General features: G+C 42.1%; 1 protein-coding gene across 1 annotated transcript in view; it reads left to right on the top strand.

The window, feature by feature from the left end:
* The window catches only part of Egln1 (egl-9 family hypoxia inducible factor 1), a 44439-nt gene extending 31000 nt beyond the window's left edge, over positions 1–13439 (top strand). The window contains exons 2-5 of the mRNA XM_004854652.4: positions 2832–2951; positions 7012–7148; positions 9832–9899; positions 10843–13439. Of these exons, the coding sequence (XP_004854709.1) occupies positions 2832–2951; positions 7012–7148; positions 9832–9899; positions 10843–10904 (387 nt within the window). The 3' untranslated portion in view covers positions 10905–13439. The remainder of the gene's footprint in view (positions 1–2831; positions 2952–7011; positions 7149–9831; positions 9900–10842) is intronic.
* Positions 13440–17744: the final 4305 nt, after the last annotated feature.

The following is a 17744-nucleotide window of genomic DNA, read 5'->3' as shown; positions in this document are numbered from 1 at the left end:
ATCCCAGCAGTCTAGCCGGGGCTGATTACATGGGTTGTGAACCAGATTCCCAGCATCCACCTGGCCAGGCTTTGAGACACGCATTAGCCTTTCTGGCCTTCACTTTCTTAACAATTAAATGAAGGTGAGAGTAAGGGTGTTTACTTCGCCAGGTATGTCAGGTGAGTTATTACACAGGAATCGCTGAGAATAGTGCTTGACAAATAGTAAACACCCAGTAAATGTCAGTGGTGAGTGATACTGAGGTTATTGCCGTTGTTAGTTTTCGTTCATACAAAATAGGAACTGCTCTTCCTGAAGCACCAAGCAGATGTGTTTCCCGTCTTGGCTTACAGGTCTAGCTGCCTAGTGTGGCTTTCTTCTTTCTGGGCTCCTAGCCCTGCTTGCTCAACCCAGCCTCCCTGGCCAGCTCTCTTATGTTCCACGCTGCCCAACCACAGTAGCTGCCACCCCTAAATGTCCCCTCTGTCCCCCTCCGGTGTGGCCTGCCTGCTCAGAGGGCAGTGCCTTGGAAATGACTTCTGCCCTAATGGTGTCCTAGAATATCATGCCACCATTGTTGCAGCCTTACTCAGTTTTCTTCCATAGCTCATGGAAAGATAACTTCCTGCTACTGAACATTCCATTCCATGTTTATTGGATCACATTTCATAATAAATGACAGCCAGAGACTTGGTCTCCTTTCACCACTGTCGCCCTAGCCCTGTCCTGGACGTACTAGGTCTCAAGACAGATTTGCTAAGTGGATGGATGGAATGGATGGGGTGAACTGGAGAAAGGTTTGCCCTTTCTTCTCCACACCAGAGGGGCGAGTGCCAGGTGGTCAGAGGAGCCAGCTTACCTTCTGAGATGAACTGGCTGTAGGAAGGAGTTTGAGTCCAGAGTTTCCTCCCCTTCTTAACTCACCATGACTTTCCTAGGTCACTGCACCGGCGTTAACTCTGATGTTAAATCGGTGGCCTCTTGTGGTTGTCATCTGAGTCTTGCTCTGAGACCCTTTCTCTGGCAGCTGGTGATGGAATCACTTGGGTTCGCCATTCATGGAACAGTCTTACACACCCAGGCCTGTGCCACCTCCTGGCCTTGCCAAACCCCAGTGCTAAAAGAAGAAGCCTTGAGTCTCAGTTTGCCTTGAGTTAGAAAAAAATAAAAACCTACTGTAAGGTCACCAAGAAATCTGCTCTTAGAGCAAGTCAGGATGCCTAAGGCAGCCAGATTGTTTTCTTTTTAGGGATACAGGTTTAAGCCGGGTGTGGTAGTACACATCTATAATCCTAGTACTCTGGGAAGCTGAGGCAAGAGGATTGAAAATTTGAGCCCAGACTGAGCAATTTAGGCTCTAAAAGATAAAAGGCTTGGGATGTAGCTTAGTATGAAAGCCCTGAGTTCAGTCCCCAGTACCACAAGGAAAAAAGGATGAAATTTAAAATGCATCTTAGTCCCCTGAGATGGAATCACTGAGTCACTGTTTCTCTGATCAGTTGAACATGAATTTTAAAATTTAGCATTTGTCATTTGTCTTAATATAAGGGAAGAGTAATTGAATGTTTTATATATCTGTGTGGATCCATTGACTTTAATACATGGAGAAGTAAAGGATTTCAAGAATAACTGGCAATGTTGAACATCTTTGTCTTTGTTTTCTTCCCTGGGATGTTTTGTTTTTGTTTTTGTTTTTGAGACAGGGTCTTGCTATGTAGCTTGCTGGCCTTGAACTTACTATGTAGCCCAGGCTGGCCTCAGACTCACAAGGATCTCCCTGCCTCAGCCTCCCAAGGGCTGGGATTACAGGCCTGGGAATGTTTTTAAATCAGCCCTGCCATTTCAGTTGATCATGAGGCACATAAGCCTACAGGATGTAAGAGACTTTGTGCTTTGTATTGGGGTTCCTCTCCCACTCCATGCTTAACACCCAGCAATCTTCTGAACCGTGTCTGGTTACAGGTTAAGCAAAAACATGGTTTTCTTTCTGATTTTAAAGAGGGGTTCGGGCTGGGTGTGGTAGCGCATGCCTTTAGTCCTAGCACTGGGGAGGCTGAAGCAGGAGAATCACTGTGAATTTAAAGCCAGCCTGGGCTACATAGTGAGTTCAAAGCCAGCTTGCAATACACAAAGTGAGACCCTGCCTCAAAAGCAAGGGGGGTGTGTGTCAATATACTAATTTGTTCTTTAGTATTTAAAAAAATAATCACAAACATTAAATGAATTGATATTTGGAGTTACCCATCTAAATTATGCCAATCTTCACCAATGGTGGAGTACAGTGGTAGAGCACTTGGATGAAGCCCTGGGTTCATCCCTTGCACTGCAAATAAGTTAATGAATGAATGATGTTCACCTTTGCCAGTGGCTTTCAGAAAGGCATCAGATGGTGTCTGGGACCACCCACCTCTCTGGTGTGGGACACAGGTGTTCTGAGCAGGGAGAAAGAAGAGACTCCGTGGGTGGAGCATGATAGAAACTCTTCTGACCTTGATCATGAGAGTATGTGAAGATCCAGCAATGGGGTTTGAACTCCTGACCTTTGCTCTTTCAAGCAGGGCGCTGGCTTGTGGCCACCCAGGGACCACAGCTGTGCCACTCCTTGATCTCCAGTGCTGGCCCTCTGTCATGCTCAACTGAAGTCCCCAGGCCCTGGACTGTCCCCCATCCTCCTGCTTCCTTATATAAATGTCAGTAGCTTTCTGGCCTGTTACCTGCCATGTGAATCCTGTAAGAGAGAAGAATGTGAGTGTAAGTCGGAGCAGCCAAAATTCAGGGCTGTTTTTTATACACTGCTGTTCTCCCTTAGGTCCACATACAGACTTTAAAAATCATTATTGTTATTGCAGGCCATGGTTGCTTGTTACCCAGGCAATGGAACAGGTTATGTTCGCCACGTGGATAATCCAAATGGAGATGGAAGATGTGTGACATGTATATATTATCTAAATAAAGACTGGGATGCCAAGGTAGGCAGCTCGATTGAGCACTTACATCTTTTTCTCATGGGTATTCTTTTCTGACAAATATTAAGATTCCTACTTATAATATTAGGTGAGACTATCTTTAACACTTGGAAAAATTAAATTCTCTCAGACCAGTTTCAGTCCCAGGTATTGGGTTAGGTCTTTATAAAATAAATAAATATTGAGCTGGGTGTGGTGGTGCACGCCTATAATCCCAGCACTCTGGGAAGCAGAGATGGGAGGATCATTTTGAGTTTGAGGCCAGCCCTGGGCTATATAGTGAGTTGCAAGGCCAGCCTGGACTACATAGCAAGATCCATCTCATACATAGACAGAAATGTATTTGAAAAGAAATACAGTGCCAACATACTTTAAACAAATAAGTAATGTACCACACACAGCCTATGTGAGATTCCTGTAGATAACAATATGGTGTGGTACATTTAAAAAATTTAAGAGGGTAAGGCCAAGGATTTAGCTTAGTGGCACAGTGCCTGCCTGGCAAGTGTAAGGTCCTGAGTTTGATCCCTGGTGCCAAAAAAAAAAAAAAAATTTAAGAGGGTAGATCCTGTGTTCAGTGTTCTAACCATGAAAAAAAAAAAAAAAAGGAAGGAGGGAGGACAAGGACATAGGGAATTTTGGGAGGTGGCAGTGTGTTTTTCATCTTGATTGTGGTGATTGGTGGTATCACAAGCCTGTGCATGATATGTCCAAGCACATCAAATTGTTATATACATTAAATATGACCCTTTTTGATATATCAATTGTGCCTCAATAAAACTATGCAAAACCACCAGTATATTGGAAAAATAGATTCAGTTATTCCAGATATTGAAGGATTTGTCTAAAATTTAAACTTTTATAAAAGTGACCTTATTAAAGTAACTTCCTTTTAGTAGTTTAATAAAAATACATCTGAGAACAGTTTTTTCCTAATGGCTCTAGGTGAAGGTGATCTATATAAGTAGTTGTTATGGATTATTTGCTGTTTTATTCTTTGCATTTTAATAGAGATGTTATATGGCATTGTGTTGCTGAATATTCAGGCCAGATTCTGTCTTACCCTAATTATGGGAAAACTAGAAGTTTATTGACACTTAACAACACTGTAAAGCCAGTTTGAATATACAGTATATGTAATCTCTTGTTTTAAAACTATATTCCTTTAATATTAACCTAAGTTTCAATAAATGATTTTTAAAAGTAAATCAGATGTTACTGCACCACAGGCCATCACTGATTGTTGTATTTAATTTTTTTTTAAGCCTGAAGTAAAACAGTCATATGGTGCAAGTGAACACAGCATATAGCTTAGTAGATTCTCACAAAGTGAACACATGTCTAGCAGGCTGAGTCTTTAAAAATCAAAAAAGTTTTAAAACACACCCCCTTACTCCCAGTACACAAGTAGAAACCACCTAAGTCCTAAGGGTGCAGAGATGGAATCCTCCCTCCCTTCCTCCTGAAGTGTTTAAAGCCAGAATGAGCTCACAGTGTGCTCGAGGGCGCCTATAACTCTGGTTTAAAGAGCTTCCATTGTCTAATCCAAGTGCAGCATGCAGACGAGTTGACTGCTGGCCAGATTCCCATGGTTTTACAGATTCTAGAGCTTTCAGAGCTTGAAGTAGAGAAATCTGGTAATTTACCTTGAGCCCAAGGTACATTACAGATGGGTGTGATTTTAGTTAAAATTTACAAGTCGATTTAAAAAAAAATTTTTTTGAAGATAGGGTCTCAGCTATGTAGTTCAGGCTGGCCTTGAACTCACTATGTAGTCCAGACTGGCCTTGAACTTGTGGTGATCCTCTTGTCTCAGCCTCCCAAGTGATGCGATCACAGGCATGTGCCACCATGCCCAGCGCAAATTGATTTTTTGAGCCAGGTGTGCTGGTACACACTTGTAATACCAGCACTCTGGGTGGCTGGGGCAGGAGGAGCCCAGCCTGGGCACTTGAGCAACCTAGCTAGACCCTGTCACAAAATGAAAATTGTTTTATAAGACTGAAGATGTCGCTCAGGGTAATATGCCTTGGGCTCAGTTCCTAGCACCAAAGGAAAAACAGCCAGCTTGATACTTTGTCAGATTTTGTGAATATCTGGAAAGTCAGAAACGTGTTTATCAACTCCTGACTTCTAGATCTAATTAGGCTTTTTCCGGGCTAATATTTTAATCACATATGACCTGGATAAGGCCAGTTTGGTTTTATTTTATTTTATTTTTTACCGTTTTGGTTTTAAATTAGCACATAGGGAGAAGTCAGCTCTTGGCATTTTTATACACAGAGCAGAAAACTTCCCTTGCCACATGGGACTGGTGTGTGCTGCATGCGGACTCCTGGGTCACAGCAGAAGGGGACACAGCCCTCAGAGAGGATGGTTCCAGCTGCCGCTGGTTGTGCCAGCTGTCAGGACAGATCCCATGTAGGAAGCCACTGGTATAGACGTGGGGAAGGTTTCCAGGGGAAGAACAAAGTGTTGGCTGGCTGTTTTTAACCGTTTTCCACACAGCACCTGCACTTTTCCTGGTGAACCTAGAGTGGGAAGGGGGCCCCAGTCTGGAGTTCTTTAGATGGATGGCAGAGGCCCAGGGACTTGCTGACTACTTGCACCTGAGGGAGATGGGCAGGGGCCCCAGGAGCCGAAGTGTGGCACTGCTGTGGACCAGCCCCAGGAACATTTCTCTCTCACTGCAAGTTCTAGGCATGGCATAGGCTCCATGACATCTGGATCAGGGAGTAAATTCTCTTTACCTTTAGGAGTCTTCCTGCTTAGGAGATGAGTTACTAGAGGCACAGAGTGCCTTGGGGGTGGATCTTGCCAGCTTCAGTCTCCCCAGACTTTTGAACACAAGGGCCAGGTCTGTCTGGTTCCTCCCTGTCCCTACCCAGGCCCCCAAGCTCCCGGTGCACCTGCTGTTCAGGCAGTACTGGCAGTACTAGGACGTGAGCCCATCAGAACTCAGAGAGTGGTTTGGTGAGGTGAACCAGAAACAGTCCTTTGTGTATGGACTTGAGTTGCAAGCATCAGTCCTCACTGTGTCCCACCAGTATGGACGGGAGAGCGTGGGTGCCGGTGAGGAGCATGTTGCCAATGGTGCTGATGTGTGGTAAGTGATGGCACTTTCTGCGCATACCCTGAAACCTTTAAATAAAAGGCATTAAGCTTGCAACTGCCCTGTTACTGGTCTGTTGAACATTAGGGTATGCTGTAGTGTTTACTCCATACAACAAGTCAAGGTAAGCCATTCATCAGGGTAGCCTCACATGTATCTGTTGTACAAGTGAGTTAAGGAGATTGTTAGCAGGATAAGTAAGATGCATTTTTAGAACTCTCAAGCATCATTTTTGGACTTTTGAATTTGGACAGTATTTCATTACGTATTTACAGAAATCTCTGAAGCAAAATAAGTGGAATTTTTCCTTGCATCAGAGCATGTACTTAGTTTGTGTTCATTTTTGGGGGGGATTGGGTATTTTGAGTTTTGTTTTGTTTTTTTTGAGACAGGCTCTCAGTATGTGGTCCAGGCTGACCTTGAACTCACTGTATGGCCCAGGGTGGTCTCAAACTTGAGGTGCTACTCCTGCCTCAGTCTCCTGTGTGCTGGGATTACAGGCATGTGCCAGCATGTCCAGCTCAGAGCATAGAATAACAACTCACTGGGAGGCTGGGGCAGGTGGTTCGCAAGTTCAAGCCCAGCCTGGGGAATTTGACTTAGTGAGATCCTGTCTCAAAATAAAAAAGGAGTGGGAATATAGCACAGGGAAAAGGCTCTGGGTTCCATCCCTATATCTAAAAAAAGAAAAAAGAAGAATGTCAACTCATCTTTATACCTTGTTGAGATGTATTCATTAATGTTCCAGTTGAGAATTTTGGAGGGCCCAGGGATTTAGCTCAGTGGTTCTGCCGCCTGCCTCTCAAGCTCAAGGTCCCAAGTTTGATCCCTGGTCCCTCCCCCCCCCCCCAAAAAAAGAATTTTGATTCATTAAAATAGTCTTTTCCCCTCTAAATTGAACCCAGTAGTAGTTTTGGTTGTTTGTACTTAAATATTTGGTTCTTTTCCTAGGTAAGTGGAGGTATACTTCGAATATTTCCAGAAGGCAAAGCGCAGTTTGCTGACATTGAACCCAAGTTTGACAGACTGCTGTTTTTCTGGTCTGACCGTCGCAACCCTCATGAAGTACAACCAGCATATGCCACAAGGTAGTATTCTTTTACCTAAACTTGGTTAAGAGTATCGTGCGACAAGGGATTGCAGGTTATACCTGGTGTACTAGGCACTTTCCTGGTGCTGGGATAAAATGCCAGATGCTCCCAACTTGAGGAGAGTTTTGTTTGGCCGGCACCAAGGCAGAAACAGCACAGTGGGAGGGCATGGCAGAGAAAAACTGCCTACCCCATGCTGGCAAAGAAGCAGAGAGAGAAGGGAGAAGCCAGGGACAAGAATGCACCCTTTAGTCACACCCACCTCCAACCAGGCCCCACCTCCTAAAAGCACAGTCATCTGTAAAGCAGTGGATTAATCCACTGATGAGTATAGCAACTCCCATGATCCAGTCACCTTCCCGAAGTCCTGCATCTGAATGTATGAGATTGGAGGGACATGCTAGGATCAACACTAGACACCTAGTTACAAGTGTGGTGGGATGGCAGAGATTTCGAAATGGACTGAAAGTTTCACAGTTGTCTTAATTTGAGCGCTGGTGCGCAATCACAGTCAGGGCTAAAGGTTGCGACTCTCGGCACAGCCACCCCCTCCCAGCCCTGGGCCCCTGTGCTGTGTACCTGTTAGCTAAGTCCCATTCCATGTCTTTTACTTGGGGATAGAAAGGTAAAGAAGGAAAGGGATCTTTAAAAGGTGGTGAGGGGTGGTAATATGGGAAAATGGATACAGAGTAGAAAACTATGGGGTAACCGGGAGCAGCAGTGACGAGAAATAGAGGAAGGAAAAGGCGGAGGAAGGGCTGTCAAGTGTGGAGGGGAGTGTTGGGAAAATCACCCTGTTCCTGGACTCAGCCTCAGTTTCATTAGACTTCTCTACAAGATGTAATATTTTAAACAATTATGTTATTGCATTCTTTTGAATGTTTGTTTTTACCATTTATGATGACTCAAGACTAAAACAGAAGTTATTGCAAACATTGTTAGGAACATAAATACTGTCAGAAGCAGCCCTATTTTCTAGTCACCAGTTCTGTGTTCAGGAAAAGGCTTAAGGCGATGAGAGTGTACTGCAGCATTGACTGCTACACTTGGGTGAGAGGCCACAGAGGGGCCACGGGGACATGCACTGAGCAGACTGATGGGTTCCCCACTGGTGTCTGAGGCAGCCAGTGGGGACCAGGTTCTGGGGCTACACTCTCCACCCCCCACCTTTTCCCTTCCCTCTAAGCCATATTGTCACCACCCTAAATCACAAAATGGGTAGCAGGCTGAGCAGTCTGTGGCTAGAGCTCTCAAGACCCCCAAGGGCAAATCAGGGTGACAGGGTCACATTGTGCACTGGGCCATTCTGGGTTCCTTCTCTGTCCCCACTGCTTCCCTCACTACTTCTGACCCAGAAAGCACTGCACAGCCTTCTTTTTGAAGGAGCCAGAGTTCGCCTCGGTTGTAGCCTTCTAGATAGAGAAGTGCTGGACATTTTGGGGTAGTGAACTAAGGCCAGTGGTGAGGAAGGAGGGCTATCGCGAAGAGAGGGGTTGCAGGGCCAGGCCCATTTGTCCCTGCAGCCCTCTGTCAGTGCAGTCACAGTGAGAAGTGGGGGCAAGAAGGACTGGAAAGCTGGATGCCTGATGGCAGCTGTAGCACATGCCTATAGGACTCAGGTTCAGGGGAGCCAGTCTATGTATCTGACTCTTAACTGTGAACTGAAAGTTTGTGGTGAGAAGAGATACAGGGTTATGCACCTGAACCCCTTTTCTAGTGAGAAAATAGAGGCTCGGTGGTAGGAAAGGTGGTGGCTCCCTGGGAAGAATAGTGTGGCGGTCAGGGCACCAGCCAGGGACCTGTGCTCCTCAATATCCCAGAGGTGATGCTGGCTCCACTGTGCCCTTGACTCTTTAGCTTGTTACACAGTTCACCTGGGACCACTCACTGACTCTTCATTTGGCCAATGTTGCTTTTTCCTGAGGACACTGACTAGAGTCCACAGAAAATGAACTGCTGTGATCTGCGGATCGCATGGAGCCATGGAGCATGCTTGTCCTTTCGAGTTCTGGGCACTTTCTTCCTGTTGCATCAGGGCTCACTGCTTTATAGGATCGAATAAACCAGGTCGCCTCATGGATTTGTAAAATAAAATGGTCCAGATAAGTGAACCGATTCAGATAAATGAAGCTTAGACAAACTCTAAGCATTAAAATAATGTCATCATTGTAATAAAATCCTAAAAACTACTTAGCGTAGTTTAACTCTTCCTTGATGACTCCAGCTTATACTAAACACTGTTATCCTTCCCTGTGACTTTGAGTGTCCTCAGAAACTGCAGGACGCTGGCCTCCCCTTGCTAAAGGGCCCCAGGGCCATGCCTGCAGCTCTTACCTATCTCCTCCTCTGTTACTGTGCTCTTGGTACAGTCCTTTACTCCTCTACTGCCCGTTTCTGGTATGCAAGAGCTTCACGAGGAGGGCACAGAGGCTGAGTGAGTGTTCAAAAGGCATAAGGACTGGTCCCCTGTGTAGCGTCAGTTTGGGCCTCTCCCTGGCCTCTGCTGTGCCTGTTGCTCTGAGGCTGCAAGTGAGTGAGTTGTTCCTGGGCTCCTTTGCCTCTGATATGTTTCCAGTCTGGGCATATTTGGGGCATTTGCAGGTTTAACCATACCATCGTGATACCAAGCCACTCTCTCCCCACTGTGACCGTTCTTATGCTATTCTAAATTTTCTTTTAGGTACGCAATAACTGTTTGGTATTTTGATGCAGATGAGCGAGCGAGAGCTAAAGTAAAATATCTAACAGGTAAACACCATTTGGGGCCAGGGCAGACTGGAACAAAGACACCCTGCCAACACAAAGTGCTTTCAGAGAACCTAGGACAGCCCTTGTCCGTATCAGGTCATTCCACATTTTGTCAGATTCCTTAGTTAGCTTATTTAGAAAAGGATTTTTCTTAAGTCATCTTCACTGTTATCTTTCATGGAGGAAATTGTCCAAAGATTAGGAAAGTTTAAAGCAAAGAGGCCTGAATAAGTTACTCAAATACAAGCTGAATTATTCTGTGATTGTCCCTTCCAACCATGGGCTCCTGGACTCACAGGTAAACTGTGGCAACTGGCTGCCTCTGTCTCCCTGAGAAAGAAATGAATGTCTTTCTAACCACACACCCTCCAAGGAACACATGGACATGGAGAAAATTCATGCACAAGAGATGACCTGAAATGCCCCAGGCGGTGCCTCAGATGAGCACATTGAGTCCTCTGGTATGCACAGGTTTATGTGCTTGGACTGACCCTTTGTGTCCCTCAGCTGATGGATCGCTCACCTGGCTTTCCTTTAACCCTGCCTTATCTCTCTAGATGACTGCTCAGTGTTCATGTTACTGATTCACTCTTATTTTCCTGAGCCATTGATAATCAAGCATCAGCCTTTTATAGAAATATAAAAACGAAGTGTACATACATTTTCTGTGTATTGTCAGTCATTATCTGTGTGCTTTCAGTGACCCTGAACACTCTGCTATATTAAAGTAGCCCAAATTGCTCTTAAAATAAAAGGAGATAAAATCATTATCTCTTTGTAGACAGCCTAGTTCTGAGGAAGGCACCTGTCACAGGAGAAAGTCAAGGGTGGTGTGGGCTGGGCCCATGGGACAGGCTGTGATATTGTCCCCAGTGCTGGGAACACAGTGGGAAGCAGTGGCTGTCTGGGGCTTAGCGAATGAATGTTTGCTTTTTCCTTGCAGGTGAAAAAGGTGTGAGGGTGGAACTCAATAAGCCTTCAGATTCAGTCAATAAGGACGCCTAGTGTGGCTCACGTCCCAGCAGCACCCCTCACTGGACTCTGGGCGCCGCTTGTTAGCATGTGAACATGAAGGACTGGGGCAAAGAGGTGGAGAGGCCCGGTCGGCTCTCCACCAGGAACAGAAGCAGCTTTCCCATGTCTCATCGAGTAGAAGACCAGTGCATGGCCAGCTTCGATCTGGGATTGCTGACAGGAAGAGGAGACGCTATCGAGGGAAAATGGCATTTCTATCTGGACCTGAAATAAGTGCCCTACATAGAATTTTTTCATTCTTATATTTTGCCAGATCTGTCATCTAGCTGAGTTCATTTCATCTCTCTTTTTTATATCAAATTTGAATTTGGAGTAATTTTTGTATGATTAGGTACAATTTATCAAAACTGAATTGAAATTACAGTATTATTCCTCAAAATAACATCAATCTATTTTTGTAAACCTCTTCGTACTATTAAATTTTGCCCTAAAAGACCTCTTACAATGATTGTTGCCAGTGACTGATGACTAATTTTCTTTTGACTTAAAGGAGCACTTTAATCACCAACTGAAAACCCAGATTGTTTTGTTGTCTTGTCTTACACTAATTGAACTCTTAAAGATTGCTGCTGTCATCTTTTGACATTGTTAATAATGAAATCTAATAGTAAAACAGTCACCATTGACTGCTGAGTAACATGTTTTACAAGAAAAAATACACAGTAAGAAGGGTTTAATCTTTTCATTAAAAAACAAAAACGAAACTAAAGTGACTGGCAGTAAATGAACTTGAGGTTGCCCTCAGCATCAAGTTCCTAAAATAAAGGGCTTTTTTCTGTTTGCAGATGTCTCCTATAGTTGTAGACACAAATGTCCCGATTGAAGATTGTTTTTTAACCCAATATTATTCCTTTTGCTTTTCTTCAGTGAACTATTACTTCCAAATTTACTGCTGTGTTTTCTCCCGTAGTCCTGGACTCTGTCTGATCTGCAGATCAGAACCTTATTTCTGCTGAAGAGTGTCCAAGGCAGATTGTAGAGGTAGCGAAACAGATACAGAGTTGTAGACTCATGTTCTTGGCTCCTCAGACAGCTGCGCAGTGTTCCCCTAACATGATGCAGCCTTCTGACCAGTGCTGAAAGATGTATGTTTAGCTTAGAGAAACAGCGTAAAACCAGATATTTTATTTTTATGTTTTATGGATCTTTTTTACTTTTTAGAAAAAGAGGGACTATTACACAATCACACAGGCCTCCCAGACTTCTGGTATTTAAAAAACAAATTGGAGCTGGGCATGGTGGTACACACCCACAATCTCAGCGTTATGGGAGGACTGCAAGTTCAAGCCCAGCCTGGACAGTTTAGTGATTCAGCAAGACCATGTCTCAAAATAAAGGCCAGGGAGGTAACTCAGTGGGAAGGCCCTGGGTTCTATCCCCGGTACTGCAAAAAACACAAAACTGAATTGGGATGGACATCATAGGTTTCACTTCCTTAGGCTCTTCAGCAAGGCCCAATGGGCAGTATCCATATTTTGCATGAATTATGGATGTAAGACCTTGTCCCTTGGGTTTTCTGGCTCTGTCCTAATCTTTGCCAGAATTGAGTATACAGAGTTATTTCTGTATATTTCAACTTAGGACAGTTTCAGCATCTGTATAGTTTGTATTCAATTAGAGACCTTTTCTATGGAAAGCTCAGTAATTTTTATTAAAAGATCGCTACTGTTCATGTAAAACATGAAAAAAAAATTGAGCCTGAAAGTGGACTTGGGGGTTAGATAGTCAGTACTGGGATCTCACTTGGGGGACTTGCAGGAGAAAGTTCAGTTGTCTTCCTTGCCCATGTTCAGGTCTGCTCCGAGTCCTCTCTTTCTCTCCAGATGCTCAGCGACACCTTGCCAGTAAGTGCCTCTGCTGCCCGACCTGGGAATGCACAGCTTTGCCACCTGGTCTGCAGCGTGGTGTGCTGCGTCAGGCCACAGCTCAAAAGCACTGTCGTTTATAGGGTGTGTAGGAATCGTTTATGTTGATGGGAGGCTTGTTGGATTGTCAACATGTACAGCAACAGCCCTTTACTTTGGGAGTCCATACGCCACCCAGATGTTTACCTCTGCAGGTGCACAGAGTATCACTCTGTACTGTCCCTGGTTGTGCTTGCCGACAGGTCTTACATTGTATATTTTTTGGAGAAGTTTATATACCTTCTTGGCAGTCATTGTGAAAAGATTCAGAAATCAGGATAGCCAGTTCTTTAATATCCATTTAAAATCTGTTCATTTCATGTTAGTGGGACCGTTAACTTGTCACCAAGCAAGACTATTTAAAACTATTTGTGGCCTATATGTGTTAATCCTGGTTAAAGATGAAGCTTCATAATACTGTTTTTATTCAATACATTAACCAGCTGTAAAACACAGACCTTTATCAATAGCAGGCAAAGAATTTCAAGACAGACTATAAAGTCGTGTAATTTGAAAAGCAGTGTTTCCTTATGAAAGAGCTCTCAAGTTGCTTGTAAAGCTAATCTAATTAAAAAGATGTATAAATGTTCTTGAAAAATTATGGTTATTTCCACCTGTTGTTTTTTGTTTGTTTTTTAACCCAATATTATGCACTGGCTTTCATCATGGGCCCTCTGACCAGTTACTGTCCTTCTGTCACACATCTCTGGCTTAGCCCAGAACATGTGGTATTACTTTTTGGAAATGGCAACAGATGGGAGAGTGAGAACAGTTAAACCCAAGAGTCAGCAACTTTAGCAACACTTGGGGACAACCTCATGGGGACTCCCAGCATTTGACATCTTGTCCTTGTAGTAAAGTTATTTAATTCTCAGAGCTGTTGGGTCTGTACCACCTCCGTGCTGCAGAAGGAAGGGGCACAGACACTTCTCTCGGGTTTCTCCTCCCTCCATTTATAAAAGCTTGGTTTCCATTTTTTTCCTTCTATTCTTTTTTTTCCTTTTCCATTCCTTCCTTTCTCCCTCCCCTCTCCCTAGTTCCTCTTCCCATTTGAACATTTTCTTCCTATTTCCAGTATCTGTTAAACATCTTGTTTCTTATTTACCATTTCAGTTTCTTACACCAGAGAAATAGTGCAATATTTAAACGTGTGTCCGATTTATTTCACTTAAGAGAATGGTCTCAAGGTGCATCCATTTACCTAGAAATGTCTCAAGTTTATCCTTTACAGTAGAGTAGTACTCCATTGTATTAAAAAAAACCCCACAACTTCTTTATTTACTCATTTGTTGATGGGCATTTGAGCTTTTTAAAAAATTTAGCTATTACAAACTGTGCTGCTATAAACATGGGTGTACATATATTGCTGTGATATGATGCTTTTCTTTTAGAAAATACCAAGAAAGGGAATAGCTGGGTCAAATGGAACCTCTGTGTTTTAGGTTTTTGAGAAATCTCCACAATGGTTGCATCAATGTACACTGCCACCAACAATGGAGCAGGGTTCCTTTTCCCCCACATTCTGATCAGCATTTATTATTCATTGATTTATGATAAAAGCCATTCTTTCTGGTGTGAGCGGGAATCTCAGCATTGTTTTAATTTGCATTTCTTGAATGGCTAGTGATGACAAACATTTTTTTCATATATTGCATTTCTACTACTTCATCTGAGACGTGTCTATTCATTTCAGATGCCCATTTTTGGATTGGGTCTTTAAATTTGAGGGAATCTAATTTTTTTTGAGTTCTTTCTATATTCTAGATAGTAGCCCTTTGAGGAACAGCTGGCAAAAAAATTTTCCCATTCTGTGGGTTGTCTTCACGTTGTTGGTGGTTTCTTTTGCCGTGCAAAAGCGTTTTAATAAGACGAGATCCTAGTTGTTGATTCTTTGTGATAGTTCCTGTGTGATCAGAGTTTTGTTCATAAAGTCTTTGCCTACACCGATGTTTTAAAGAGTTCTTTCTCGTCTATCTTCTAGCAGATTTAGAGTTTGTTTTAATATTAATATTAATAATATTTTAATATTTAGATCTTTGATTCATTCGATTTTAACTTACTGCATGGTGAAAGATACGGATCTAGTTTTAATTTTTGGCACATGGAAAGCCAGTTTTTCGAGCAGCATTTATTAAAAACACTGTCTTTCTTCCAGTGTTTGGCTCCTTTGTTAAAGATAAGGTTGTTGAGTATGTTTGGAGTTGTTTCTCCATCATCTAATATGTTCCATTGATCCTTGGGTCTGTTTTATTGCCAAAACCATACTGCTTTTATCACAGTAGCTTTGTACTATAATTTCAAGTCAGGGATTGTGATGCCCCCGGTCTTGCCTTTGTTGCTCAGAATTGCTTTTGCTATTCTAGGTCTCTTCTGGTTCCAAGTGAATTTTAGGATTGTTTTCTCTAGTTCGGTGAGGTATGCTATTGGTATTTTGATTGAGATTGCATTAAATCTGTATAACAATTTTGGAAGTTTGGCCCTTTTCACTATAATGGTTCTTCCTACCCAAGAACAACTGATATCTTTCCATTTTCTGATATCCTCTTCAATCTCCATTTTCAGAGTACTGTAGTTTTCCATGTAAAGGTCTTTAACTTCCTTTGGTAGATTGAGTCCTAGGTATTTCATTCTTTTGGGATGTTATTGTGAAAGGTGTTGTTTTCCTAAATTCTCTCAGTGAGTTTGTTACTTGTTTACAGGAATCCTATTGATTTTTGAGTATTGACTTTGTATCCAGCTACACTACAGAATTTGGTAATTAAATCCAGAAGTCTTGGTGGAGTTTTTGTGGTTTTCTATGTAGCGTATCATGTCATCCACAAATAATGATAATTTAACTTCTTCTTTTCCTATTCATATATGTTTTATTTCTTTCTCTTGCCTTAATTGCTCTGGCTAATGTTACCAGAACTATATTCACTAAGAATGGTAGCAGTGAACATCCTTGTCTTGTTTCTGATTTTAGAGTGAAAGCTTTCATTTTTGTCTATTTACTATTATGTTAGCTGTTGATTTGTCATAGGTGACATATCTGATTGAGATAAAGACCATCGATTCCAATTTTCTGTAGGGTTTTTATCATGAATGGGTGTTGGACTTTGTCAAAGCATCTACTGAGATAATCATATAGGTTTTTGTACTTTGCTTTGCTAATATTGTGTGTTACATTTATTAATTTGTGTATGTTGCACTATCCTGGCATTCTGGGATGAAACCTACTTGGTCATGGTATATAATCTTGATTTGCTACTTTCTGTTTACCAGTATCTTACTGAGGATTTTTGTGTCTATATTCATTAGGGAGATTGGCCTATAACTCTCTTTTGGTTGGATCCTCTGGTTTTGCAATCAGGGTAATGCTTGCTTCTTGAAATAAATTTGGGAGTAGGAGTATTGCTTCCCTTTCAATTTCATTAAAGAGTTTGAGAAGTAGCAACATTAGGTCTCTAGATTTCTTGTACAATTCGGCAGTGAGTCCATTAGGGCCTGGGTTTTTCTTTTTTTGGTAGGTTTTAAATTTTCAATTTCATTGACTGATAGTGATTTATTTAGAATTTTTACATCTTTTTCAGCTTTGGTAATTCATATGTATCCAGGAATCTGTCCATTTCTTCTGTGTTTTCCATCTTATTAGAATACAAGTTTGTTTTTTGGTTTTTTTGTAGTACCAGGGATCGAATTTAGGACCTTGTGCTTATGAGGCAGGCACGCCACTGAGCTAAATCCCCGGCCCCTAGAATGCAGGTTCTTGAAGTTGGTATTGATAATCTTCTGGATTTCTATAGGATCTATTGTGATTTCACCCTTTTCTTTCCTAATTGCATGGGTTTGGGTCTTTTTCCTTTTTTTTGATAAGGTCGGCTAAGGGTTTGTCTATTTTATTTGATCTTTCAAAGAAATAACTTCAATTCATTGATCCTTTCTATTGTTTTCTTAGTTTCAATTGCATTAATTTCTGCTCTGATCTTTATAATTTCCTCCCTTTCATACAGGCTTTGGGCTTGACTTGCCCTTTTTTTTCTAGAAGCTTGAGGTTCAACATTAGGTTATTTATTTGAGCTTGCTCTGTTTTATTGATATGGGAATTCACTGCTACAAATTTCCTTCGTAGGATTGCTTTCGTTGCATCCTATAAGTTCCAGTATGTTGTATTGGCATTATCATTTAATTGTAAAAACTAATTTTTTCTTTAATTTCATCTGTGACCCACTGGTTGTTCAGGAGGGTGTTAATTTCCATGTGTTTATGAAGTTTTTGTGGGGTTTTTTGCCATTGATTTCCAATTTCATTGTACTATGATCTGGTTATGTGCATAGGATAATTTCAGTTTCTTTGCATTTACTTAAGTATGTTTTATGAGCTAGCATTTTGGAGAAAGTCCCGTGTGCAGCTGAGAAGAGTGTGTTCTTCTGTTGTGGGGTGGAACGCTATGTAGGCATCTACTAAGTCCAGTTTTTCAAAAGTTTGGTTCAGTTCTGATATTTCTTTGTTGATTTTTTGTCTAGTTGATCTGTGTATTTGTGACAGTGGAGTATTGAGGTCCCCCATTACAATTGTATCAGTGCTTATTTGATTTTTCATGTCCATTATTATTTGTTTTATATAGTTCGGTGCGCTGGTATTTGGTGCATATATATTTGTGACTGTTATCTCTTCCTCTTGGATTGTTCCCTTTACAATGATATAGTGACCTTTGTCTCAATCAGTCTTGGCTTCAAATCCTCTTTGTCTACAAATAAAATAGCTACCTTTGGTTTTTTCTGGGTTTCTGTTGCATTTAATATTGGTTTCTATCCTTTGACTTTCAGTCTATGAATTTCTTTTTGAATTAAATGTGTTTCTTGTATGCAGTATACTCTTGGATCTTGCCTCTTGATCCATTCTGCTATTCTGTTTGTTTTGATTG

This window comes from Heterocephalus glaber, unplaced genomic scaffold (assembly GCF_053883595.1).
Source record: "Heterocephalus glaber isolate CG9 unplaced genomic scaffold, H.glaber_assembly_v1.0 deba00001472, whole genome shotgun sequence".
NCBI classification, from domain to species: Eukaryota; Metazoa; Chordata; class Mammalia; order Rodentia; family Bathyergidae; genus Heterocephalus; species Heterocephalus glaber.
Note: the sequence above shows the minus strand (reverse complement) of the source record. Positions and strands in the feature narration are given on the sequence as shown.